The sequence below is a fragment of the Populus euphratica genome, unplaced genomic scaffold (genome assembly GCF_000495115.2).
Source record: "Populus euphratica unplaced genomic scaffold, PopEup_1.0 scaffold59.1, whole genome shotgun sequence".
Classification (NCBI taxonomy): Eukaryota; Viridiplantae; Streptophyta; class Magnoliopsida; order Malpighiales; family Salicaceae; genus Populus; species Populus euphratica.
The window spans coordinates 59,279-83,401 of NW_011499940.1; the positions used below are offsets into that span (position 1 = coordinate 59,279).

A 24,123-nucleotide genomic window follows, 5' to 3' on the forward strand; every position below is an offset into this window, starting at 1 on the left:
TATCAACTTTTATCAATCACTAATGTGTGCTTAAAAGAAAAGGATGAGATAGAAAACTAATGTGTGCTTAAAAGAAAAGGATGAGATAGAAAATTATAGAAACCAAGATTCTATTTATTTATTAGAAAGTAGTATATTTTAATAAAGTGAATTCTGGAAAAGTAAATTTTAGAAAAGTAAATTATTTTATAATATTTGGTAATGTAATGAAAAATAAGTGGGAAAATATTTTTCAGTATTTGATTATGTCATGGAAATTGAGATGGAAAATAATTTATCAATATTTTTTTTCCAAGTTTATTAAAATAATACTGGAAAATAATTTATCAATATTTATTTTTTCAAGTTTATTAAAATAATAAGGGACAAATCTTACAAATTAAAAAGTTAAATAATAATAAAATTAAAAAAATATAATTTCATAAACTATCTCAAATAAAATAAATAATAATCAAAATAATAGTGATCACATCTAACAAATAAAATAACTGAAAGATAAAAAAAATTAAAATGATAATAATAACCATTTCATAAATTATTTCAAATAAAATAAGTAACAATTAAAAAAATGAGGATTAGATTTAATAAATAAAAAATTTTAATTAAAAAGAGATTTAATAAATAAAAAAGTTTAATTAAAAAATAATAAGAAAAAAGTAAATAATAATTATAAAAATAAGGATCAAAGTTAACATAGAAATTAAATTCTAAAAAATTAAATTAAAAAAATATTTTTTAAAAATAAAACAATTAAAAGTTTGAGAATCAAATTTGAGAAAAAATATTTTTTAAAAAATAAAACAATTAAAAATTTGAGAATCAAATTTGATATATTCATTAAATAATATGATATTTTTAAATTTTTCACTACTTTCAAAAAGTATTTTCTACTTAAAATAAAAAAATATTTTCCTAAAATTGAATTAAATTTTTTTAACTAAAAATTATTTTTAAACTAAATTTTTTAATAATAAATAAATATATAAAAAAATTTGAAATATAATTCAAGAAAATCACTTTCCATCGACTAAACGCCACCTAAATGCATTTGCTGAGTGGCTTAAAGCAACGTGTCCCAATTGCCTTCATTTTGAAAAACGCTGCTGTATTCGATGTTGGAACCACGTGTCTTGGGCTACAGTCCTCGACTTCCATTAAATGTCCCTCAATACAAATGCCTTGATGCACCTGATCAATTCCTAACAGCTAGTCAGCTGCTGTACTGTTCTTCACTCATCAAGACACCACGTCAAATCCGATTGATACCCGATTCTGGGATCGATCAAAAAAATAACATAGATTATATGTAAATTTATAGGTTATTCAGTTAATTGTTTTTATTAAAACAATAAAGTTTTTTTTTTAAATGTTAAATCCAATACGGTTACATGAATCTAATAAAAAAAACTCCGTTTATTTAATTTAACTAAAAACTTACCTTATATCAGTTGTTTTTATTAAAATAATAACACTATATTCTTATATATATATATATATATTTACACTGGTTAATTTAAATTTTATCAAGCAATTAAAAAGTAAAATTAGTTTTTTAAGACAACCTGTCGGTCTGACCCATGAATAATCATCATTATTAGCTAAAAACTCACTTAATCACCTTCTAATCCTCCCCTCTAAAAATCCCAACATCCATAACAAAATTCATTTCCCACCAAAATCACATGTAACTAACTGCGCCAATGCAAATCCCTTCTTCACTCTCCCTCTTCCGCCATCGCACTCCCACCTTCTTCCGCCACCGCCAAAACCACCACCCTCTCCTTATCACCGCATCCAAACACCACCAAAACCAACCCAATGTCTCCCGCAAACAACCACCAAGTAAAAACCTCCTCAAAGCCAAAAAAAACCTAACTTCCAAAAAGGACTTCTCCACGCTCTCTCCGATCCTCTCCCCTGACCACACCCCTACCGACCTCTCCGATTCCCAAGCCATCGGCACCGTCGCCGCTTCCCAAGCGAACTTCATGCGCGTGATTGTCACCACTGAACCTGAGAAGATAGAAGATTCTAGTAGCAGTAGTAAAGTTGGAACTGAATTGCTGTGCGTGGTTCGGGCGGTGTTGAAGAAGATAAAACGGAGAGTCTTGGTTGGTGATAAGGTGGTGGTTGGATCAATTGATTGGGTAGATAGGAGAGGAATGATTGAGAATGTTTTTCAACGGAGTTCGGATATTTTAGACCCGCCGGTAGCGAATGTGGATCGGTTGTTGGTTCTTTTTTCGGTTGAGCAACCACAGTTGGAATCATTTGTGTTGACTAGGTTTTTGATTGAGGCCGAATCTACTGGGATTCCGATTACCCTCGCGTTGAATAAAGCAGAACTTGTTGATCAACAGGTTAATTGTTGTTCGTGCTTGTGCTTGTTTTTTTTCATTTCAGTGCTTTTTTTTTTTAAAAAAAAGTTGTTTTCGAAATGTGTTTGGCTTGGTTGGAGTGTGGAATGTGAATTTGGCTTGGCAATGGGTGATTTGATGATTTTGGGTTTGTTCATTGTTTTGGAATGCTGTTGGTGTTGGGATGTTGGGTTTTTGTTGATGCTGGATTTGTTTGGTTTTATTGGAATGTGGTAGATGTTGTGTTGTTAGATAGCATTTGGTTACTATCTCGATTCAGAATAGACGGGGAAAATTACCTTCGAAACTCTTACATGTTTTCGTCACCGTCCCTCCAGCTAAACATGTTCTTGTTTCTTTTGTATTTTGGTTGGTTTAATTGCTTTTGTTAAATGTGAAATTTGAATTTTGTGATTTATTTTGGAAATGGTGAATTTGTTAGTGATTATTTCAGGTTGTTGACTTTAATGGTTTGTGATTTTCTTTTCTTTTTCTGGGGGATTTGTGCAGGTGTTAAGTGATTGGGATACTAGATTGAGAAGTTGGGGTTATGAGCCTCTCTTTTGTAGTGTTGATTCGAAAATGGGGCTTGATAGTTTGGCTTCTGTTTTGAGAGATCAAACGACAGTGATTGTGGGTCCAAGTGGAGTTGGGAAATCTAGCTTAATTAATGCTTTGAGGAATAAACCCAATTCCCAAGTTGAAGTAGATAATTGGTTTGACCCTGTAGGTTTGTCTGATCTTTCAGCGATCATTTGTTCTTCTTTGTGAGAATTGCTCATGTGTTTGATGACTGTGTATTGTACGTGTGGTTTTACTAGATAATGGGTAGCAAGTGGTTTGAAGATCAGCGTGTCGGTAAAGTTTCAACGAGAAGTGGTAGAGGGAAGCACACTACACGTAATGTCTCTTTGCTTCCACTTGGTGGAGGTGGTTATCTCGCTGATACTCCTGGGTTTAGCCAACCTAGTTTGTTGAAAGTAACAAAGCAATCTCTTGCCCAGTATTTTCCGGAGGTTTGAGTTGTTGCCTTTTGATTGTCTATGTTAGATGAATTGTTTTGTTCACACCTGATTCCTTTGTTTATGGTGTTTGTTGCAGATAAGGAAAATGCTTGGTGACAATGAACAGGCCAAATGTGCATTCAATGATTGCTTGCATGTTGGCGAACCTGGGTGCATAGTAAAAGGGGATTGGGAAAGGTATCCCTTGTATTTCCAGCTTCTTGATGAGATCAGAATCAGGGAAGAATTTCAGTTAAGGACATTTGGAACCAAGAGGGAAGATGACGTAAGGTATTACATTAAGTAGTCAAGGATTAAGTGGACCTTGTACCTAATGCATGCTTTGTTTGCTAAATGCATTAAAAATCTGCTATTGTGCATGTTGTTAGTACAGCAATACGAGGGTAGGAAAATAGCAGGTTTAGTATCTTTTGCCGCTTGAACATGAATGCTTGTAGAGAAAATCATGACTATGGGAATCGCTGAGATAGATAATAGAAACCGCATCTGCTACAGGTCTCACAAAAAAAATCACACCATCCCTCGAAAAAAATCAAATCTTTATTTTGTTTGTGTCCAACTAGTTTATGAGAGTAGGAATTTTTATTATTCTAAAGATGCAACAGAAAAATCTTCTGTATTCTTCTCATGTTTCATTTGTACCTTTTCATTCTCCAAGGATTTTTCCTTGGATTATGGTTAGCATTAGATGTACTAAGACAATTCATCTAATTTGCAAACAGAATAACCTTGCTATGCGTGAAAAGTAAGAAATTCTAATTTAAAAGCTTCTCGCTTTGCTTACATTAGTTTATTATTGAGAAGCAAAATGCTGGAGCAAGAATTTTGCAAAATCATTGGTTACAATGAATGCCTACCGGTCGTTGATAACCTTATTTACTACTCTGCTCTCTCTAGATTGACATCATTGTTACTTTAGGCTTGACTTCCATTATTCTGGCTCGGGTCGTTGCTGTCAGAACAACCTACTTTTGCCAATATTGCTGGTCTCATTTTCTGAATTCTGAGTGTCATCATTCACAGGTACAAGGTTGGAGACATGGGTGTCCAGCAAGCAGAGCCACGTTTGGAGCCCAAGAAGCATAGAAGACAGTCTCGCAAAAGGATTAACCAATCAATACTAGATGAGTTGAATGAACTTGATGATGACGAAGATTTGTTGGATGATGAAAACGATCCTATCTTGAGGGCACTCAAGAATGAAAATCTTTAGCAAGTTAACTGTGGGCAAGCATAGCTACACTGTAAATAACTAGCTTGTACCCCTTCCTCATCACAACTGCGGATCAGAATTCACAGACCAAACAGATCTGCTGGCTCGTGTCTTCATTGAAAGCTAATCCATTTTGTGGCTTTAATCAATTCTCATCTTCAATTACTGGCAATACCCGAGCCATATTTGATGCCAAATTTTCCTTCCAGATCTCCTCCTTTTGTCACGACATGCTTGCATGTATCTCCAGTAAGAATTGTGCTAAAGACCAATTTTTGAAACCTCAAAATCAGAGCACAGCAAGCAACAACACTGTACCAGGAAACTAGAGCGGCACAGATCCAAGAAGCAAGAGCTTATAGCCTAACTAGAAATTATACTTGCCTAATGGAAAATGGCACACTATTATTATATAATGAAATGAGTTCTACAGATTATATCTTTAATTGATTTGATTTAATTTTATAAAGTAATTAAGTTTTCAATATATCATTTGATTAATTTTTTTATCCTAATTAATATAATTGGCTATGCACGTCATAATTCAAAAAAAGCACGGGTGCGACTCATTTTGATCATATCAAGATCTTTTTTAATGGCACCTGGAGCGTTCATTGAAGCTGCCTCTAGAATTTATTTTTTTTTTCCTTCTTCTTTTCTTCTCTCTCGTGCTTTATTTATGGTGTCAATTTAAAAAAAAAAAAATAGCACTGGTATTTCTTTTTTTCACATGTGCTAGTTTTCAAATAATAAAAAATCAGCTTAAAAGGTGTATTTTGCATTGCATGGTTAAGTATTAAGAGTTGGCCTATGCATTTGATTGATTTAATGACTGATTTGGTATAATCAAGGGTTGGTGTCTAGGATGTGTAAATTAAAATTAGATGGCACAATGGGACAGAAAACTGCCAGAAGTGTAAAGCACACAAATTCCCACTTTAAATGACATCCCATGCTAAATCTCTATTAATCATATAAATATATAAAGTTAAAGAAGAAAGAATGTGCCAACAAGTTAATGCTTCAAGCATATGCTTGGAAGATCCCATCCCACGAAGTCTAGCCCTTTTCTTTCCTTTAAAATCTCAATAATCTCTCCTCCATCCATTCCCTCTGAGAAATCATTCATGGCCTCCATTTAGATGTCAGCTGCAATAAATCCTGCTGATGGCAAACATTAGCAAGATCAGCAGTGATGATGAAGGTGATGAAGATTGGATTCATCAGGGGGTATGGTTGAAGTTGTAGGACATTTATGCATCCAATTTGGGCAACTGAGGATCCTTTGGCAGCGCATCTAGAATGAGATGGTTATGGTCAAGAATACATTTCACCAGTAGTATACTGCTGGTTTGGTTATGTAAGAAAAGAAAAGTTTCAGTTTATTTTCTCTTCTTAATGTCTGAATACTGAGCTCTTATAATCAAATGCTATGGCAGCAGTTCTGACTAGATTGGGCTTGTTAATGTGTTTTCTCCTTGTCATATATTTTAGATTCATTGTATGTTAAGATACCAGAGTTTGAACAGGATTTTAATCTGGCGAAAGTTTAACCCCATCGAAGCTCACACAATGATAATCCATAAGTAGAATAGATGCAATCCAATAGCCACGCCAAGAGGTGAAGCCCTTGCGGATGCAGAGCAAAGTGAAACGGAACCAATCCAACACTGTAATAGCAAGAAAGTTTCTGCTTACAAGGAAAACGATGTCACACTGTATAGTGAGATAAGATCAAGACTTTCTACAAGAAAAAGTTTGAACTAGTTAGTAGTAATAGTTTTAATACACTTTCAGAGGACTATAGCTAATAATTCAACATATCCAAGCATGATAAAGATTGCATACCACGAAAGGCACGACTATTGTATTCAGATTGCATCCCACAGTACCTCTTGCCAGGAAAACAAAAACACTAACTGGAAATGTACTTTACCCTCGTCTCTCCCCCAATCATGCATTTGATTTCAACACTGCAAGTCCCTGCGAAAAGAGGTGATGAGAAAGGTTAAGCAAATTGCATGTTAATTTTGAGATGGAGCAAACTAAATTGCCAATGTAAACAAGGTAGCGTTGAGTAGATTGCACAATGCATTATGGACCTGTATAAATTCCAGCATAGTTCAGATTATTCACCTGAGAATTAACTCATGCTTGAGAAAAGTAGCAAAAGTAAGCTTCAATTTTACACGTTTTAGCAAATATCTTCCAGTCACCTCTTTAGCATGTTTGATCCTTGTTTCCTACAATATGAGCTTGAAGCCTGTTGAGAGGAAATCATCCCTTAAAGGAATAAGGTTAAAATAATGAGCAATTATGGCACAACAGGCTATTCATTTATCATTAAGATTAAGTTAAATCTCAAATTCTCAGATAAGAATACTATTGGATTGCCCTAATTGCAATAAATTGTAGAAGGAATTATAGCAAATTCTATTCTTGGAAGCATTGCATACAAAAGATACTGAATGCTTATTATAACAAGTATGTGCTCATCATCTGCAAACATTTTCCAAATGAAGAAATGATACATAACCTCTTCTTCACTGTCCTCCTTTCCTTCAACCTCTTCTTCACTGTCTTCCTTTCCAGCTTCGGTCGAAAAAGGGCTATTCAAACATAAAATTGTTTCGAACTTCCCCTCCTTCCATCCTTCAATCACAAAATCGACAACTCCTTTCTTCTCTGTATCGTACCAGACAAGCCTTTTCATATCCAATGCCAACAAAACAGCCTTACCTTTCTTTGAATAACCAAAAGGTCTCAGATAATCATAACAAAGAACCCTACTCGAAATCGAAAACACCTTATTCCAAGATTCCCCAACCCCATATTCTTTCATAACCCAAACATCAACACCCACATTTTCAAAATGAGCACAAACGCACAAGCAACCACCCAACACACCTATATCCAAACCAGACATACCCCCCCCCTAATCTGGCTGCGGCAACTCTCTAAACCCATCAACTCCAAGATCAAAACCAACAATCATTGTAGGACAACATCTAAAATCATCAAACCTACTAGCAATCCAATGCAATGCTCCCCTAACATAAACACCCATTTAATGACCAGTCCTAAAAAATAAGGCATCTTAATAAAACAGGACAAATATTTCTTTGCGCTATATATTATCATTTCAGATTCTTCCACATTAGCATCTGGTGGAGATGATATAGTCGTTAGAAATGGAATCGTAACCAACCCCATATGCTCTTCCGAAAGCCCTATCTTTACCTGAGACAAGCAAACCAAGATTATTAAAAATTCATGGGAAAAAAAATGTTATCTCTTTATATTCCTTTACCCATGGATTACATACAAAAACGGCACCACTTGCGTAGGCGGTTTGTAAATAAACCATTACAAGAACCTATCAAGTGAACATTTTGGTTTGGGATTGTCATCCGGGGGTTTTCTCCCAAGGTGACTGGGTTGTGTCCAGGACTAAGAGCGTCAAAATCAACTGAGAAAAGGCGGCCATTTTTATCTCAGACGGAAAGGGCGTTGTTTGTGTTGGTTTTGATCGAATTGTTCATGTGGATCTTGATGCAAGCACTGCTGCCCATCAAAGAACGCCATTGTTTTGACACAAATATACAAGCGTAGGAGCGTTTGGATGCCTAATTTGGAGAGAATTCCGGTTATGATTTCTGGTGGCACGTAGCTCGACATTATTTTGGGTCTTGATTTAATGAGAATTTCTTATGCTACCGGATATTGCTACAGGGTTTTTTTGGGCATATACACCGTTTTTGGGTATATACACTGTTTCTGGGCTCACGGGCTCATGTTATTGGACTCTATGTTCCATACCCATATGATTTCCAGGTTTGTTTCCATCAAAGGGCTTCTTTACAGAATTTTGGAGGTTTTTTTAAAAAACATTTAATTAAGAATATATTAAAATAATTTTTTTATACAAAAATAAAATTTTAAAAATAAAATCTACAATATACCAGTGCCAGATTGACATGAAATAAATAAAAGTTTAAATTATAGTTATTTAACTCAATTAAACACCTAGATAATTAATAACCCAAGAACTTGACCCAAGAACTAACCTGATTTAGTTTTTAATTAAGTTAAATAAAATTATGAAGTTTTATTTTAAAAAATAAAAAATAATTTTCATAATAATAATTTTCTTGAATTAATTTAATTAACAATCAAGTCAAAATTCAATTCAATTTTTTTAAAATTTTCAAAACAATGTAAATTTAACTTGAATAAAATAAAACAACTTCCTTTTAATTAATTAGAGTAACTCATTATAACTCAAGCCTTAAGTCCCTTAACTCGAGCTTTGAGTTTGATTGGATCTAATTGGCACCGTTTGGAAATGTGATACTAACCACATTTAATAAAAAATTATTATTTTTTTATGTTTTGAATTGTTTTTATGTTTTGGATTGTTTTAATCTCAAAAATAATTTAAAAAAATAAAAAATATATTATTTTAATATATTTTAGCGTAAAAAATATTTGAATAACAACATCAACTACACTGCACTTCCAAACATACATATTGTACTCCAGTTGCATCCCAAATTACAGAGAATAAATTTGATAATGCTTGATGTCAATGCCTGAGTCCTACCCATCAGCCAATACTCATGGATTAACTTGTAACCCCTTGGGAAGGATAAAAAAAAAAACACCTACAGATTGATATCAAACCAATGATTTCATTTTACAATACAACTGACTGGAGAGTTTGGAGCTGCAGTTATTATCGTTGCTTTGGGTAGGAAGAATGTCACACCCAGAAAGTTTAATATCTGATGTGTTTTCCGGCAGGAAACAAACGATTTTAGGCTTACCTAGAGCTTGCTAGATGGAACCCCGGCTGATGCGTTTCGGGATTTCTTTTCAACAGCTCGGGAAACCTGCTTGACTTCATCTTTTGGAAGGTGGCGAGGACGGCTCAGCCAAAGTCCCCCGTCAACAATGAGAGTGGTTCCATTGACGTATTTACCTTTAAAATTTAAACAAGGGGATGAGTTTCTCAACCAAAGAAGAAAGTTAACATTTTTCACCAATTAGCTGTTCTCTTGTGCCCAAATAAAAAAAGAAAGTCCAAAAGAATTAACATTCGGTGCATTTTATAACCAAAAATGCTGGCAAAGTGCATGGAATTTGAAGACAAAATGAAAAGGCCAAACTAAATATTGCACATGCACAGGAAACGATTACTGCAAGTCTGTAAAATACTTCCAATAAAACTCTGTTGAGTTGAGTTGAGTTGTACCAGAAAAACTAATGGAAACCATGAATTTTCACATACATTAAGAAAACAAAGCCTATAGGAGTTAGATCTCAACACCGAATGTATCTCAATACTGAATGTAAGGAATCCATTGTTCTCAAAGTTCCCGTTGAACTTGTTAATATCAGATGCAAAGATAGATTTAGTTTGAGAAGTGACAAGTGATTAGACGGTTCCAGTGCACTGACAAGTTGGATGATGTGCAAGCATGAAGGCTCGCTACTAGATACTGTTGGAGACAGACAATTTGGAGATGTGGGAAATCCAAAAATAAACACTTAAGAATCAAACAGGATTCACTAACCAGCATCAGAAGCAAGGTAGAGAGCGGCCATAGCAATGTCCCATTTCTCTCCTAGTTTATACAGAGGCATGGAATCTTTAGCTTTGCTATTTATCTCTTCCGGAACAAGCTTACTCATGCCAGGAGTGCCACTAATGGGGCCCGGAGCAATCCCATTCACCCTAATATCATAGTCAGTACCCCACTCCAGTGCCAAGTTTCTACCTATGGCGTCAACAGCTGCCTGTTTGGAAAATGAAACTTTAAGAAAGCTTAACTTGACAAGCAAAATATACAAAGTACCCATTAGTCCATTTGGCGGACCTTTGCTGCAGCTACGTTTATTTGATACCAAGCTGCTGTGTAGTGTAAGGTAGCACTTATATTTAAAATTATTCCACCTCCAGATAAGCTTTGTCCAAGCCCTCCTTTCTTGAGATAAGGAAGTGCTTCATGGCACATTGTGAAGGTGCCAACAGCATCAATATCCAAAACTGCAAGGGGGGAGATAGAAGAACAATAGGATTTTGGTGAAAACCAGACAAGAGCCTATAGCTGATAAGTGGGCCCAGAGCTAGTTACAGTATCAAAGGATAATATAATCACTTCATAAAAGATTATACATAAAATCTCATTTTTGCTTAGCGCTCCAGTGAACCTTTACCTCAACGCTTTGACTAACCTGTTATGGATCAACTGATTTCGATGGTCATCATTTAGTTTTTACCTTCTTAATCCCTTAAGGTCCTTACTAAAACTCAAAGGCATGTCCAACATCCTAACCAAATGGCCCCTTACTACATTTGAAGAAATAAAAATGGAAAAGATCTCTGATTATCAGTGAAGTTCTTTAGGATGGTTCATTTCCATGCCATAAACAGTGAAAGTGCTAACAGGATCGATATCCAAACTGTGAAGGGTAGATACAAACAATAATCTCAGCTTTGCTTAAAGACACCAGCAAACCTCAGCTCATTCTCACTACTGGGACAAATCTCTTATTAATTCTATATTTGTCATTAATTTTTCACATTCACCATCCTTTTTTGGGAATCCTATCAAAAAACTAAAGGCAATTCCAATCATCCAGAAGAACACCATGAAACCAAATGCTCCAGTTTGAACTTACAAAAAGATCTTTTAATTACTGCTGAAATTCTTTACGAAGGTTCAGTTCCACACATAAAGGGTGATTTTAACCCACCAAATTCCCAAGTAAAATCAGCTATGGCAAAAGACTGTCCAAATTCTATCAAATTGCTATCTCAACTTCAGTATGTTCAAGACTAGCAGTTGTTACAATGCAAAAGAATTTCTTAAACCTGTTCGAAATCCATTAGGAGACAAATCCTCAGGAGATACAAGAAAGTTGCCAGCTGCACCATTCACCAGAATATCAATCTTGCCAAAATGTTTAAATGCTGATTCAAGAACTCTTTTTGCATCTTCCCACTTGCGAACATCCCCCTCAAATCCAGCAGCCTGCAGATATCACAGCAAAATGAATGCGAATTTGAGATAAAAGACCACTGAAAGTTTGATGTATTATAAAAAAGCGCTGAAGAGTATCCAATGAATAATCAATAAAATCTATGCCATGAGATCAACATTAAACCCATGAACGGACTCCACGTATCAAATGATTAAACGGAGAAATTCAGACAGCAATGCTTCTTCCATTAGAGTCTTTCCCTACGAGTTTAACATTTGCAATTATTCTAATAAAGCTCCCTACTTTCAGTAAGTTTACTGTTATAAATCAATCCTAAACTATACGCAACAGACAATGATACAAACCCAGATGTTGAAAACACTGTCTTCACACAAAACTAAAACATGAATCAAACACAAGACAGGGAAAAAAAACTTTTTGCAATAAAATTAACTAAAGCTCCCTACTTTCTGTATCTCTATAAGGAAACATAGAATCGGATGATTTAAACACTGTCCTAACACAAATGAAACAGAGGTCACGGAAAACAAGCAACTTTTACCGAGAAATGAAACAAACATAAACAAAATAAACCCAGAAGGAAAAACCAAAAATCTTACAGAAATCCCAAGTGATTGGAGATTAGCAGCAGCAGAATCAACAACCTGCTTGCGTCTACCCATGATGGCAACAGAGGCACCATGTTTACCAAATTGTGTTGATATTTCAAACCCAATTCCTGATCCACCTCCTGTTATCAAAGCTACCTTTCCTTTCAGGATATTTGCTTTAAATGGTGATTCCATTTGATTCTCGATTTTTGATTAAAAAAATTGCTCTCTCTCTCTCTCTCTAGAGAACCCCCTGATGGCCGGATCTTCTCCTGTCTACTTTTGTACATGGAAAAGCTTGTGCCACATGGGAGAAGTAAGAGAGTAAGTTACCTGTTTGGTCCTCCAAGTTTTCTATCTTGTTCATTTTAATGGTTTACTAAATCTTAACGCCTTATACTTTCAATATATGGTTGCTTGGTCCCTTCATATGATATTTGGTTTAAACTCAGCCAGATTAAGTTGAAAAAAGAAAAAAGAAAAAAGAAATAATTTGATCCATGAGGTGATGATTCAGATTATTTTTACCTGAGGTCGGGACTCAATAAACAAGGCCGTAGCCCATAAAAATACTTGAAAAGGTCGGCACGGCAGGCACAGATTTCCAACAAATCTAGAAGTTCTGTTGATGTTTATAAAACCCTAACCTCATCATCAACCAACGCAAGCGAGCGAACCCTAGCCATAGCCACCAAATCGTTAACAGTCTCTTTTCCTCCTCAAAATCCATGGCGAGAAAACGAAAACTCGACTCCAAATCCACCGAAACAGCAGAAGAACCGCCGAAGAAACAACAGCAACAAGAAGAACCACCAAAGGAAGAACCTCAAGAAGAAGAAGTAGAAGAGGAGGAGGAAGAAGAATATGAAGAAGTGGAAGAGGAGGAAGAAGATAATGAAGATGATCAAGATGGAGAGACCAATCAAGACGCTCAGATCTCAGCTGTTGAGAATCTAAACGACGACGATGACGAAGACGAGGAGCCGATTGAGAAACTTCTTGAACCTTTTGGAAAAGACCAGTTGATTAATTTACTTCGTGAAGCAGCGGATGGTCACCTAGATGTTGCAGATAAAATCCGGCAAGTAGCTGACCAAGATCCGGTGCACCGGAAGATTTTTGTTCATGGGCTTGGTTGGGATACGAATGCTGAGGCTTTGGTCAATGCGTTTAAGCCTTATGGTGAGATTGAGGACTGTAAAGCTGTGTGCGATAAGGTTACGGGGAAATCGAAGGGTTATGGGTTTATTTTGTTTAAGAAAAGGAGTGGGGCGCGGAAGGCGTTGAAGGAGCCGCAGAAGAAGATAGGGAATAGGATGGCAGCTTGTCAATTGGCTTCTATTGGTCCGGTTCCCCAGTCCGGTGCTGGACCCTCTGGGCCGATTGCTGCTGCTGCGCAAACACAGCAGCCGGTTTCGGAGTATACGCTGAGGAAGATTTATGTGAGTAATGTGGGAGCAAATTTGGATCCTCAGAAGCTGATGAGTTTCTTTTCGGAGTTTGGAGAGATTGAAGAAGGACCATTAGGGCTTGATAAAGCGACTGGGAAACCGAAAGGGTTTTGTTTGTTTGTTTATAAGACAGTTGAGAGTGCTAAGAAAGCGTTAGAAGAGCCACATAAGAGTTTTGAAGGGCACATTTTGCATTGTCAGAAAGCTGTTGATGGGCCAAAACATGCGAAATCGCAGAAACCACCACAGCAGCATCATAATATGCAAAGCTCGCATTACCAGAGGAATGATGGAGGTGGGTATGTTGCTAGTGGGGGTCGTGGTGGTCATTTAATGGCCCCGGCTGCTGCTGGTGCTGGGATTGGGTTTAATCAGAGTGCTGCTGCTCCTGCTTTGAACCCTGCTCTTGGACAGGCGCTGACCGCGTTGCTTGCCACTCAGGGTGCTGGATTGGGAGGGCTCACTAATTTGCTTGGGACTTTGGGATCTGCTGCCGCTGTGACCCAGGGTGGTGTACCTAGTGCAGCTCATGGAATGCAGGGTGCCTATGGGAACCAGGCGAGCATAAGTCCTGGAGTGATAGGAGCTTATGCGAATCAGGGAGCTATGCAGGGTGGATATCCAAATCAGCAGATGGGACAGGGTGGTTCTGGGAGAGGACAACATGGGCAATATACCCCTTATATGGGTCACTAGGTGTCCATCAGGTATAATAGTTCTTCCGTACTTATTGAACTCTTACAGGATTTCACACATTGATTGGGACTTTAGAACCTATAGAGGATGCATATCATGGAAGAAAGTATAGTACTTCCTGTATCATGTTTTTATCAAAAAATTGCAGGCTGCAATAGAAGTTTTGCAGGGTTTATAGCACTAGGCAAAAAGAAGCCATTTTCAGTTTGTGGATAGTCATTTTGTAGTTTTTCATGCATTTAATGACCACTTCAAAGTTCGAACACTTTTAGTGTTTAATGCACTATGTTTCAATGCTAACATTTATTTGGTAGTCGGTTTTTTCAGACTTGGTTTTCCACTCGGAGGTAAGGACACTGCAGAAATTTTCTTTGTCCGACTTCATTTACTTTTAAGTCTTCACTTGCTTCAGTATTTAAATAAATATTTCCGTGATGCTTTAACCAATTTGTGAAAGATTCTGGCCTGAAAACTTTTCTTGAGAAATTGTTTTTATGTTTTCTCATTCATTTTGCAGATCCCAAATAGGTGCATCAGTCTTTTAAGTACTGGCCTGCTGATTCTTCTGAAGTTTATGGAGCTTATGCAAATGAAGTCTTTATAAATATGACCAAAAGTTACTCTTTGCTGCAAAGGCCAGAATCTTAAAAAGTCAAATGATGTTTATGTTTTCTCCATTTCCTGCGCCTTTTCTTTTTTAAAATATGTATTTGAGTTTCAGTATTTGGTTTAAAAGCTTTGGGAACAATTTGACTACTTTCAAGTATCTGTGTACTCTTTGAAGTCAATGATGTTGAACAAAACTATTTATTTACTTTCAGTTACTTAGTGCTTTTTTAAGTGTTCTAATGTACATGGTCTTGCTCATATAAAATGAATACTTTCATATGTTTCATCAACTGAATCTATTTGTGTTGAAATGATGTTATGTTTAGAACACTGAAACTTTGCTGTGATCTATAGGTGCAATCGCCTATGATGCAGACTGTATTCAAATTTGAAAATCATTTGATTGTGCATAGCAAATATGATAATGTAACAAAGACTGCTTATAATCTCTTCGGAAGTGTTCTGTTGTGCAGGCTGAGAGTTCCTAGCCCTCACCAGCTGGCTTCGAGTAATATTAGGAAATTTTCTTTCTGGGTGTGTGTGTGGGGCTTTTGGAACTTTTAACATCAGTTGACCACTCTGAATTCTGAAAAATTATGCCTTGTGATGCAAAAAAGGGTTGCAACTTTTTGCTGAGCAGTTTTAGAAGTCTGTGGTTTTATGGTGCAGAACTGTTTTAACTGGTGGTTTTTCTGTGATATTGTAATTTTAAATTGATCAAAGTGTTTTACTCACGGATGTACTGAAAATAAGTTTGACAACTTTGACAAGAATTGGTGCCTTTCCCCCTTGCATCAGCAACAGGTTGCTTTGGAAAAATCTTTGCTTTTATGATATGAGGGTGATTTAGGTTGTGGTTTATTTGTGACAAAGTTACCATATATGTTTTGAAGTAGTTTTTTGATCAAATACTCTTGAAGGCAGCATACCTTTTTGAAGTCCCTTGAGCAGTGCTTTGCGCAATCTAAACCTTGCCAGTTTTAAAATCAGAACAATTGTATAACTTCTGTTATTGGGGGTGATGCTACCTGAGAGAAGCTTGAGATGTGACTCTATAACTATTCAATGCACAGTCCGCTTAAGATTTTTTGTTGAACTTGTTTCATATATTTGAAACACCAACACTGTATATGAGGCCCACAGAATGCGTGGCATTATGGATTTGCTGGTCACTGTTCCACAAAATAACTGGTGGTTGCGAGGGGGTCAAAAGGTGAGAAATCAGCTGTAATGATTCTTTAATTGTCCAAATGAATTCTCTTAATTTGTTGTGCATTGCAGTACCTGAGTCCATAGAATTGCATGGGCCTTTTCTAAAGTCTTGTGGCTCACCCCTGCTAGTTTTTAATTAAGTTAGTTGAGTTAAAGTGGGAGTCAAAAGCATTTTGTATTCAACTCTTCAACCTTATAACCATGTGATAGAAGGAAATAATATGTGGTAGTGAATCAGAAGATAATACATTAGTTCAAATGCTATTCTTTGATTCTACTAATTAAGTTAGTGTTATCCTCACGTTGTATTGCATGAGTATATAGAATTTCATAGACGTGTCGAAAAATCATGTAGTGATCTTCACCCTGTTGGATTCTGATTAAGTTTGTTGAGTTGGATTTTGTGGTTCTTTCTTCGTTTCTCTCTTTTATTTTCTGCTGTGTCTGAATGCATGCATGGCAACTATACCCTCCACGTTTGCATTTTGTTACCCTATCATTTTCAGCACTCTATTGTCATCATGCTAATGACAAAAGGAATGACCTATAATTTGTTCATAAAAGAGTAAATTATATATATATATATATATATATATATATATTATTTTTATTTTTTTTTGGGGGTGTGGGGTTCATGTAATAACCCTCCTATTTATTGTTATGTTACAAGCCATTAAATATATGAAGAAGAAAAAAGTTATGAATTTAACAAAGTGACATCTTTCACTGAAAACACATGGGAGCTGAAAGCTAGCATGTTCTACCACGGGTTTCAAAGTTTAAGTCACTTCACTCTGATGTGTTCATATTTTGATTCTGAATGCAGTTGATATGGCTTCTCAATGTCGAATTTTTTCAAATCTGTCAAGTTTCTAAGTTCAAGTTACCTTTCCACTCCAGCTTTTCAGCATTATTTTCACGGAATTTCTGCTTGCTTTGTCTTGAAAAACTCAATATAGCTCTTTGCCTGATATTCGGATGGCTTTGCTTTAAAGTTGAGACTGAAGATAAACTTGTATGCATGACTTGAGTATATACTATATAGGTTTCTTGAAAGCTTGTGCCCCTCTTTACCCTTTAGAAGCGTGGGATAGATTGGGTGGATATTTGTGTTTAGCAGATTTCAGTCCCTATGGAAGCACTCAAGGGCTTTAAAGCAAGGAGGCGGCATGGCTGGGAGATGATGTGGATCGTCCTAGGATGAGTGATTAAGATACCATGGCTAGCTTATTGGTGCCTCTTTGGTTGGTGGACTAAGGATTGCTTCCCCAAGGTTTTCATTCAACGTAGAAATTCTACTTTAAATGGGTTGAAACCCCAAATTCTAATAATTTCTATTACTATTGATAAATTGCGAGTATGATTTCATTGATATTTTTCTTTGTAATTTCGTACAGTATGCCGAAATGGGTATTTACCAGAGTAAGCGAACCAGCTAAATTGATAAACTGGGTTGGTTATATTATTCCATCTCCGAGGCTTGTTAATCTGTTTTAAAGTGTTTTTTAAAAGGTATTTTTTTGTTTTATTGAAACAATGTTTTGTTTTTTATTAATAAAATGATGACATTTGAGGTTTTTTAATCAAGTGCTCAAAGAAATGAAGGGCTGCGGTGCAGTGTCCCCTATTTTCAGGGGAAGTGGTAGAGAAAAAGCCTCTAGGCAGAGCACTAGCTAACAACCAAGTAAAATGGTGTCCCTGTTCTTTTCAGTGCAATAAGTGGCAGAGAAAATGCCTCGAGTCAAAGCACAAGTGCATTATAGAATTTACTGAAACAACTTTAATTTAAAATTTGTAGCAAGTGCTTTTTTTTTTTTTTTTATGTTGTTTTGAAGGATTGATCATGTTGACGTATGGCTGTGGAGTAGGCAGTCATGTCTCAGCAGCAGAACAAAGGAGGGGAAATGCTTGTTGGGCCCAGAGTTGCTGTCTTCTAGTGCATGCCTGTTTAGAAAGCATTCCCCTCTATATTTTATCCCAACCTTGCGCATTACAAAAATTCTCAAGGGTTTTGTGGCCAGCTGTACCAACCTTACAGAGCAGGTACATGCCTGCTCAATGAAGCTGACACAGTGTGATCAGCTGAGTGATAATTAAAAAAAAAAATCATTTGGCCATGAGAGCATGTTAAGGCTTGGAAATCTGCTGTTCCTTGTGTATTTTTTTTATGTTATGAACTTCAGCTATTGAATTACCAGATCAAAATTTGAGTTATTGAATTAGCATATCAATTTAGATCGAATATTTTTTTATTAAAGTGATGTTGCTTTATTTAAAAAAAAAAATAGTGTAGGTTTAACAACTATGGTAGAAGAGAGCATAAATTCATATTTTTCTATTTCAAAATAAAATTAAACATCATTGATGATGGATCAATCTATCTAAACAAAATTTACGGCAGATTAATCATCTTGGTCAGGTTAATATCAAGAATTGTTTTTAGAATTAATAAAAAAAATAGTTAACCTTAATTGAACCAATAACCCAATAATTCACACTTTTTTTTTTATCAAATCAAACCCCGGACCTCACAATTTACCTGGAAAAAATAAGGGGACTTGAATTGAATTTGAGGGACGACATTGAATAACATAGAATAGGTTCAGGTCATCACTGGTAACCTTTTGTTAATGGTTTGGGATGAAATTAAGAAATGCAAAAGGACTTGCTTGTTATTTTCCATAAAGAAGCATGTTGTTTGCACTTTATTGAGAGAGAAAAAAACGTGGGAAGCAGGAAACATTTGCACGTGCATCCTTCCTCGGCGGAAAGCGTAGGCACATCCTCGTATGCATACACACATCATGCCTCACTATATTATATTTTGGAAAGAAAATATTTTTAACGAAAAAGAGAAAGGCAACAATTGGAATGTGGGTACAGTTGGGAACTGACACTGCCCCACTAACAACTCACTGCCATACAAAATGGACTTCTGTAGATTCAGATCAGATCATGCCTGTAAGTACATAAACCTTAAAATCTCGTAGATTCTCTTGCTTCTTCTGTCAGAATTTCCGATTTTCTCCTGCTGTCCTTAGGACAAAATCACCTGTCCTTTCTTTCAGAAGTTTCGTACAAATTGGTTTATTGTTAGTCTTGTTGCAAGGCTCACTTCTTTCACATACATTTGTTTCCCCTTCTGGGATCTCGTTGTTTTTGCTGGAGAATGTTCTTCTCTGGTCCTTGCAGCAACATGAGCTGATGTTTTTTTAGCGTTTTTGCTCTCTTTCTGGTAATTGTTTTCTCTTAGAGTGTTAAATTTGATTTCTTCGTTTATCTGGGTTTCATTTCATTTCATCATATATTGGTTTTATTCGATCATATGTCTTGGTTTTGAGTTTTGATCCTGTTTCTAGCTCGTTGTCTATCAAGTTTCTGTCGGTCCCATGCTGCATTTTTATTAGATTAAGAGAGAGATTGCTCAGTGAAACTGGTCTTGATCCGTGAAGTGGAATGAATAATAAGTGGTTTAGCTAGATTAGATTGATAGTGAAAGTGGGGAAACAGCCAATGGGGTCTCAAGGTGGCTCATTTGAAGAAGAAAATCCAGAGTCTCTGATGGGGCAAGGCTCATTGTGCAGCCTGACACTTGATGAGGTTCAGAACCAGTTGGGGAACTTGGGGAAACCATTGGGGAGCATGAATCTTGATGATCTTCTCAAGAGCGTAGACATTTTGGGTGCTTGGTCTGCACCTATGAATCGACAAGGGAGCCTAACATTGTCAAGGGATCTGAGCAAGAAGACTGTTGAGGAGGTATGGAGAGATATACAGCAGCTATATAAGAAAGATGATGATAATCCAGGGAGGAATGCTCCTTTTGGTGAGATGACTCTTGAGGACTTCTTGGTTAAGGCAGGGGTGGTTACGGAATCGACTCCTGTACAACAACAGGAAAGTAATCAATGGATGCAATTCCAGCTTCCTTCAGTGCAGCAGCCAGTGTATCAAAATAACATGATGACAGTTGTGGATGCAGCATATCCTGATTCCCAAATGAACTTATCCCCATCTTCTTTGATGGGGACTTTGTCGGACACGCAGACTCCTGGGCGGAAAAGGGTTGCTCCAGGAGATGTGGTTGAGAAGACCGTTGAAAGGAAGCAGAAGAGGATGATTAAGAACCGGGAATCCGCAGCTCGTTCACGTGCAAGGAGGCAGGTTGGTTTTTCCATTTGGAGTTTCTCTGTGCATGAAACAGTTTGATACTTCATTCAAATATGTGCAAAGGGTGTTGATATTTTGATGAAATTGAACATCAGGCTTATACACACGAGCTGGAGATTAAGGTCTCTGATCTAGAAGAGGAGAATGAGAGACTTAGAAAACAGGAGGTAGGCTTCATTATCTTTCCACTGGCTACTTCTTTGAAATTCATGCTTGCCTGCAACCACTTGATTTACTTTTACGGTGCTATAATCATCTTTAGTAGTTTGAATGTTCTAGCAAGGCTGCATTAACCCTGGTACATTGTGTTTGTCCCACAAATAATAAACCTAGCATATTGTACACCAGTCGTTTATGACTTAGCACAGAGCAACTCCAGCACAATCATAATCACGTTTTTGAATTTGAAAAATCCCCTGCATTCAGTCCCTGCTGTCTCATTGAAAGTTCTAAGTACTAACAGACTATGATATTAGACATAATGTTACGCCCTTTGTTTCCGATTTCCAGTTGTGTGCTCATGTACATTACTGCATTTACATTGGCATGGATCTCAAGTTCAATGAAGCTGGTGTGTTGTTACCATAATGCTGTATCAGAGTACTTGACTTTCCGTAGGCATAGAGAGTAACTCTAGAACTTTAGTCTGTGATGAACTGTTGCCGGTGGCTCCTGTGGCCACATCAAGGCATATGACCATGATTAAAATCCTATACCAGTACTCAACCGATTGGCTAATCACTTGATCCTCGTCTCTTGAACTCACTGAAACCAAGCCTATGGAGATTGGCTTCCTATCCGAAACATTGTTCATTGGGTATCGAACAAGACTCAGGACCAGGTAATGGGGCACAGAAGTAGTTCTTGCTGTTCCTCTATGCCGTTGCTGCTATGAGCTAAGCATGTATATGATTTCATTTCCTTACAGACTACACAACAATATTTCTTTACAATGGATTTTTCCTTGCAGAAGGCGGAGAAGGTCTTGCCACGTGCGCCGCCTCCTGAACCTAAGTCTAAGCTACGCAGAACAAGTTCAGCCCCTTTGTGATACCTTATTTTCATGGCTGACAATTGTGCTGGTGCAAGCGCAAGACATGATGACATTCTGATAGATAACCTTACTTTTCAAATCTCTATACTGGCTGGAGGATTATACATTACAGGTTTCTACTGCTGATTTTTTTTTTTTTATTGGCTTTCCTCGTGATGTCTTAAATGTACATTTTGAAATTTCGGATGTTGTTATCATGGCTTTCTAGCATTGTTTTAAAACTTGGATTTGTTTAATATACAAATACGGGGCTTGTGTTGATTCAGATTAAAAAAATAAAAAAACTCGGTTGTTGTAATTAAAAAATTTGGTTGATATATCTGATTTGATTGAAACTTAGCTATCAATTCGTTAATTTTTTAAAAACTTTTATCAAAATAACATTATTTTAATTTAAAAAACAAACAATCAGATCATTCTAAATTAATCTTTTTAAATTGTACTAAAACCTTATTCTTAATAGATTTAAGATCACGATTCTTATTCTATATTATTTCTTTTGGATAAATTCATAGAATTACCTTATGTTACATTAAAAAAAATAGCACATGATAGTTTAAATTTAAAGGTTAATTTCAATTTACTCAAAAGTTTGGATGAATCCATTCTCTCCCTAAGATTTCAATTATTTTAATGACCCTCCTGAGATTTCAATTAGGCATCAATGTCCCCTTCTAGGTAGCTTAAACAAGAAAAAAATAATATTTTTTTGGTCTCTAAACTTTTAAAATTTGATCAAACATAACCTTCTTAAAGTAATTGGATGAGATGAAATTTTCTAATCCAATTAAAATATCCAAAACGATACAATGTGTATCATTTATATTTAAAAATATAAAATACAAAATTACATTTTAGAGTTAATTATCTCTACCACCCTCTGTTTTGGGTGTTATTACACTTTGTAGCTTGAGTTGTGAAAACCTTACACTTTTCACCCTCTATATTTCTTGTAATTGCACATTCCACCTTTCATGAAAAATCTAATGGTTGATAATTAATTAGAAATTGAGTTATCTTATGCTCAAAATACCATAAAATGACAAGTCAAATGTGTACTTAGTATTAAAAATATTTAGTTCAACAAAATCTAATAGCTGATGAATAATATTATCAACAAATTTTTCAAAATGTATTTAGCCTATCTATATAAAGATGCAGCAAAAATTATTAAATCCGGCTTAACTCATGACATGGCTGAAAATTCCGCTTATGGATTAAATTAATTAATCTAAATTAATTTATATTATCGTATCAATGATATCAATTATGAGATTATAAAAATTAATATTATTTTGATTTTTTAAAAAAAAAAATATTCATAGTTTAACCAAATTAACTCTATTATTAACCTATCGGGTTGATGAAATCAAGCAAGGTGAACTTTGAGTGACCTTTTTTATACTCAGCCCAAGCCAGGATCATCGTAAACCCGCTGGGAATGAGAATGAGACGCCGGGATTCAATAACGGTGGACGCATCAAACCAAGTAAAATTTTGAAAAGTTTACTAGTGCAAACACTACTTTTAGAACAGATTTTGTACTTTTCCTCAATTGATCTGGTAGTAATTTGACATGATCTGATGGGCTAGCAGAAAGTCAATCGGCGGTCCAGGCATTATTGTTGTCGTAGTTGAGCCATTTGCCATCAAGAACACAGAAATCAGAAAGCAAGTGGTGGTGGGAGCCAGTTTGAAAAGGGCATAAAACTTTACTGTTAGACTCGAAAGCTTGAGTGAAATCCTCGGCATCCAAGGACATCACCTCCCAGATCAACAAAGCTCCCTGGATCATTGTGAAAAATGATTGGCAAACAAGAAGGCAATCTCTACAAGGCATTTGGATATATCCACTTTATTTTTGTTCCTCATTTAGATTTTGTTTGGCAAAGCAGTGCAAGCTGTGATTCATATGAAAAAAACACCAAAAATGGTGTTTTTTCATGCGAACCACAGTTTGCTGCACCGTGGAAGCATCGTGTAGCCAAGTCAAACGGGCAAAGAAAGTAGTCTCTTTCGGAGAAATGCTGGAACCAGAATTTTGTGAGGCTTTCGCGCTTCATACTTGGTAAAATGCCGCACAAATTGGTGTCTGTTAAGATCCTGCCTAAGCATTCAAAAGGGATAGTAAATTTCTAGAGAACATGGTGCATTACTGGTGCAACGCATGCTCATAGACACTGCAGGAATGCTTGATAACCATTAGGACCAGTGCAGTTTCTGCTTTTAGGCATATCAAACAATATCTAAGATGTGTATGTTCATCTATTCAGCTAAAATGTTCATTAATTCAGGTTTCATGTAACCCGGCATGGCCTCGTGGATCAATCTAATGACTAGAGCCCCCTGACATTGAAAAAACCCAGTATTTTTTTTTAAAAAAAATATCATTTAGATTGACCCGCGTCCACCTTCATACAGTTAGATCCTCCTTAAAAAGATAGCAAGATTGTCGAGATCTGCTAGTAAATCACAATCATCTCTGTAGATTGCTTATCATAATCATCTTGACAGCTCAACGAAATGGGAGAAAGAAAATTAACTAATCATATCAAAAAGACTCGATGGAAATCATTTTCTTTCACCATATGGGGTCGCTACCTGCCATGCACCATGATTCATTCTCTCTCCCATTGCCTCCTTTTTCTCTCGAACAAAGCATGGAAAAAAATAGCAAGATACCAATAACTTTCAAGGAATAAAAAGCCAGCTATTGCAGGTAAGCAAGAAGAGGAGAC

The 24,123-nt window shown here is 36.2% G+C and overlaps 4 protein-coding genes and 2 long non-coding RNA genes across 12 annotated transcripts; 3 read left to right on the plus strand and 3 right to left on the minus strand.

The window, feature by feature from the left end:
- Nucleotides 1-1,612: 1,612 nt before the first annotated feature.
- On the plus strand, nucleotides 1,613-5,041 carry LOC105136864 (uncharacterized). The gene is made up of 5 exons (XM_011042360.1): nucleotides 1,613-2,360; nucleotides 2,868-3,083; nucleotides 3,179-3,373; nucleotides 3,459-3,652; nucleotides 4,406-5,041. Exons 1-5 carry the CDS (start codon nucleotides 1,701-1,703, stop codon nucleotides 4,593-4,595), a joined length of 1,455 nt encoding a protein of 484 aa, XP_011040662.1. The 5' UTR covers nucleotides 1,613-1,700; the 3' UTR covers nucleotides 4,596-5,041.
- On the minus strand, nucleotides 2,430-3,490 carry LOC105136863 (uncharacterized). The gene is made up of 2 exons (XR_844428.1): nucleotides 3,410-3,490; nucleotides 2,430-2,516 (listed from the first exon to the last, which is right to left on the minus strand). It is a non-coding gene; the product is annotated as an uncharacterized LOC105136863 (long non-coding RNA).
- A 1,200-nt stretch (nucleotides 5,042-6,241) lies between the features above and the next one.
- On the minus strand, nucleotides 6,242-8,471 carry LOC105136865 (uncharacterized). Of its 2 annotated transcripts, none has more exons than XR_844430.1 (2): nucleotides 6,732-8,471; nucleotides 6,242-6,578 (listed from the first exon to the last, which is right to left on the minus strand). It is a non-coding gene; the product is annotated as an uncharacterized LOC105136865 (long non-coding RNA). The 2 variants fall into 2 exon arrangements; XR_844429.1 differs by having other exon boundaries at nucleotides 6,682-8,471.
- Nucleotides 8,472-9,229: 758 nt separating this feature from the next.
- LOC105136866 (peroxisomal 2,4-dienoyl-CoA reductase-like) lies at nucleotides 9,230-12,487 on the minus strand. Its single transcript, XM_011042362.1, has 5 exons — nucleotides 12,203-12,487; nucleotides 11,473-11,632; nucleotides 10,475-10,644; nucleotides 10,172-10,394; nucleotides 9,230-9,576 (listed from the first exon to the last, which is right to left on the minus strand). Exons 1-5 carry the CDS (start codon nucleotides 12,386-12,388, stop codon nucleotides 9,422-9,424), a joined length of 894 nt encoding a protein of 297 aa, XP_011040664.1. The 5' UTR covers nucleotides 12,389-12,487; the 3' UTR covers nucleotides 9,230-9,421.
- Nucleotides 12,488-12,653: 166 nt separating this feature from the next.
- LOC105136867 (UBP1-associated protein 2B-like) lies at nucleotides 12,654-17,648 on the plus strand. Of its 4 annotated transcripts, none has more exons than XR_844431.1 (3): nucleotides 12,654-14,351; nucleotides 15,423-16,497; nucleotides 16,786-17,648. XR_844431.1 is itself a non-coding variant. In XM_011042363.1 (2 exons), exon 1 carries the CDS (start codon nucleotides 12,922-12,924, stop codon nucleotides 14,338-14,340), a length of 1,419 nt encoding a protein of 472 aa, XP_011040665.1. In that variant the 5' UTR covers nucleotides 12,657-12,921; the 3' UTR covers nucleotides 14,341-14,351; nucleotides 14,858-15,189. The 4 variants fall into 4 exon arrangements, 1 of the variants encoding a protein (XP_011040665.1); XR_844432.1 differs by having other exon boundaries at nucleotides 15,423-16,162; nucleotides 17,207-17,648; XR_844433.1 differs by having other exon boundaries at nucleotides 15,423-16,162; nucleotides 17,282-17,648.
- A 1,369-nt stretch (nucleotides 17,649-19,017) lies between these two features.
- On the plus strand, nucleotides 19,018-21,607 carry LOC105136868 (ABSCISIC ACID-INSENSITIVE 5-like protein 2). Of its 3 annotated transcripts, none has more exons than XM_011042365.1 (4): nucleotides 19,018-19,122; nucleotides 19,569-20,325; nucleotides 20,427-20,498; nucleotides 21,302-21,607. In XM_011042365.1, exons 2-4 carry the CDS (start codon nucleotides 19,675-19,677, stop codon nucleotides 21,380-21,382), a joined length of 804 nt encoding a protein of 267 aa, XP_011040667.1. In that variant the 5' UTR covers nucleotides 19,018-19,122; nucleotides 19,569-19,674; the 3' UTR covers nucleotides 21,383-21,607. The 3 variants fall into 3 exon arrangements, with proteins under 3 accessions (XP_011040667.1, XP_011040668.1, XP_011040666.1); XM_011042366.1 differs by lacking the exon at nucleotides 19,018-19,122 and adding an exon at nucleotides 19,130-19,396; XM_011042364.1 differs by lacking the exon at nucleotides 19,018-19,122 and having other exon boundaries at nucleotides 19,130-20,325.
- The last annotated feature ends 2,516 nt before the right edge of the window (nucleotides 21,608-24,123 follow it).

Coding starts and splice junctions, on each gene's coding strand:
- LOC105136864 (XM_011042360.1), top strand. CDS start 1,701: ATGCAAATCCCTTCTTCACTCTCCCTCTTCCGCCATCGCACTCCCACC. Junction 2,361..2,867: donor CAGAACTTGTTGATCAACAG/GTTAATTGTTGT, acceptor GGATTTGTGCAG/GTGTTAAGTGATTGGGATAC. Junction 3,084..3,178: donor TAGATAATTGGTTTGACCCT/GTAGGTTTGTCT, acceptor TGGTTTTACTAG/ATAATGGGTAGCAAGTGGTT.
- LOC105136866 (XM_011042362.1), bottom strand. CDS start 12,388: ATGGAATCACCATTTAAAGCAAATATCCTGAAAGGAAAGGTAGCTTTG. Junction 10,645..11,472: donor TCCTAATGGATTTCGAACAG/GTTTAAGAAATT, acceptor CCCCCCTTGCAG/TTTTGGATATTGATGCTGTT. Junction 10,395..10,474: donor TAAACGTAGCTGCAGCAAAG/GTCCGCCAAATG, acceptor TTTTCCAAACAG/GCAGCTGTTGACGCCATAGG.
- LOC105136867 (XM_011042363.1), top strand. CDS start 12,922: ATGGCGAGAAAACGAAAACTCGACTCCAAATCCACCGAAACAGCAGAA.
- LOC105136868 (XM_011042365.1), top strand. CDS start 19,675: ATGGGGTCTCAAGGTGGCTCATTTGAAGAAGAAAATCCAGAGTCTCTG. Junction 20,326..20,426: donor GTTCACGTGCAAGGAGGCAG/GTTGGTTTTTCC, acceptor ATTGAACATCAG/GCTTATACACACGAGCTGGA. Junction 20,499..21,301: donor AGAGACTTAGAAAACAGGAG/GTAGGCTTCATT, acceptor TTTTCCTTGCAG/AAGGCGGAGAAGGTCTTGCC.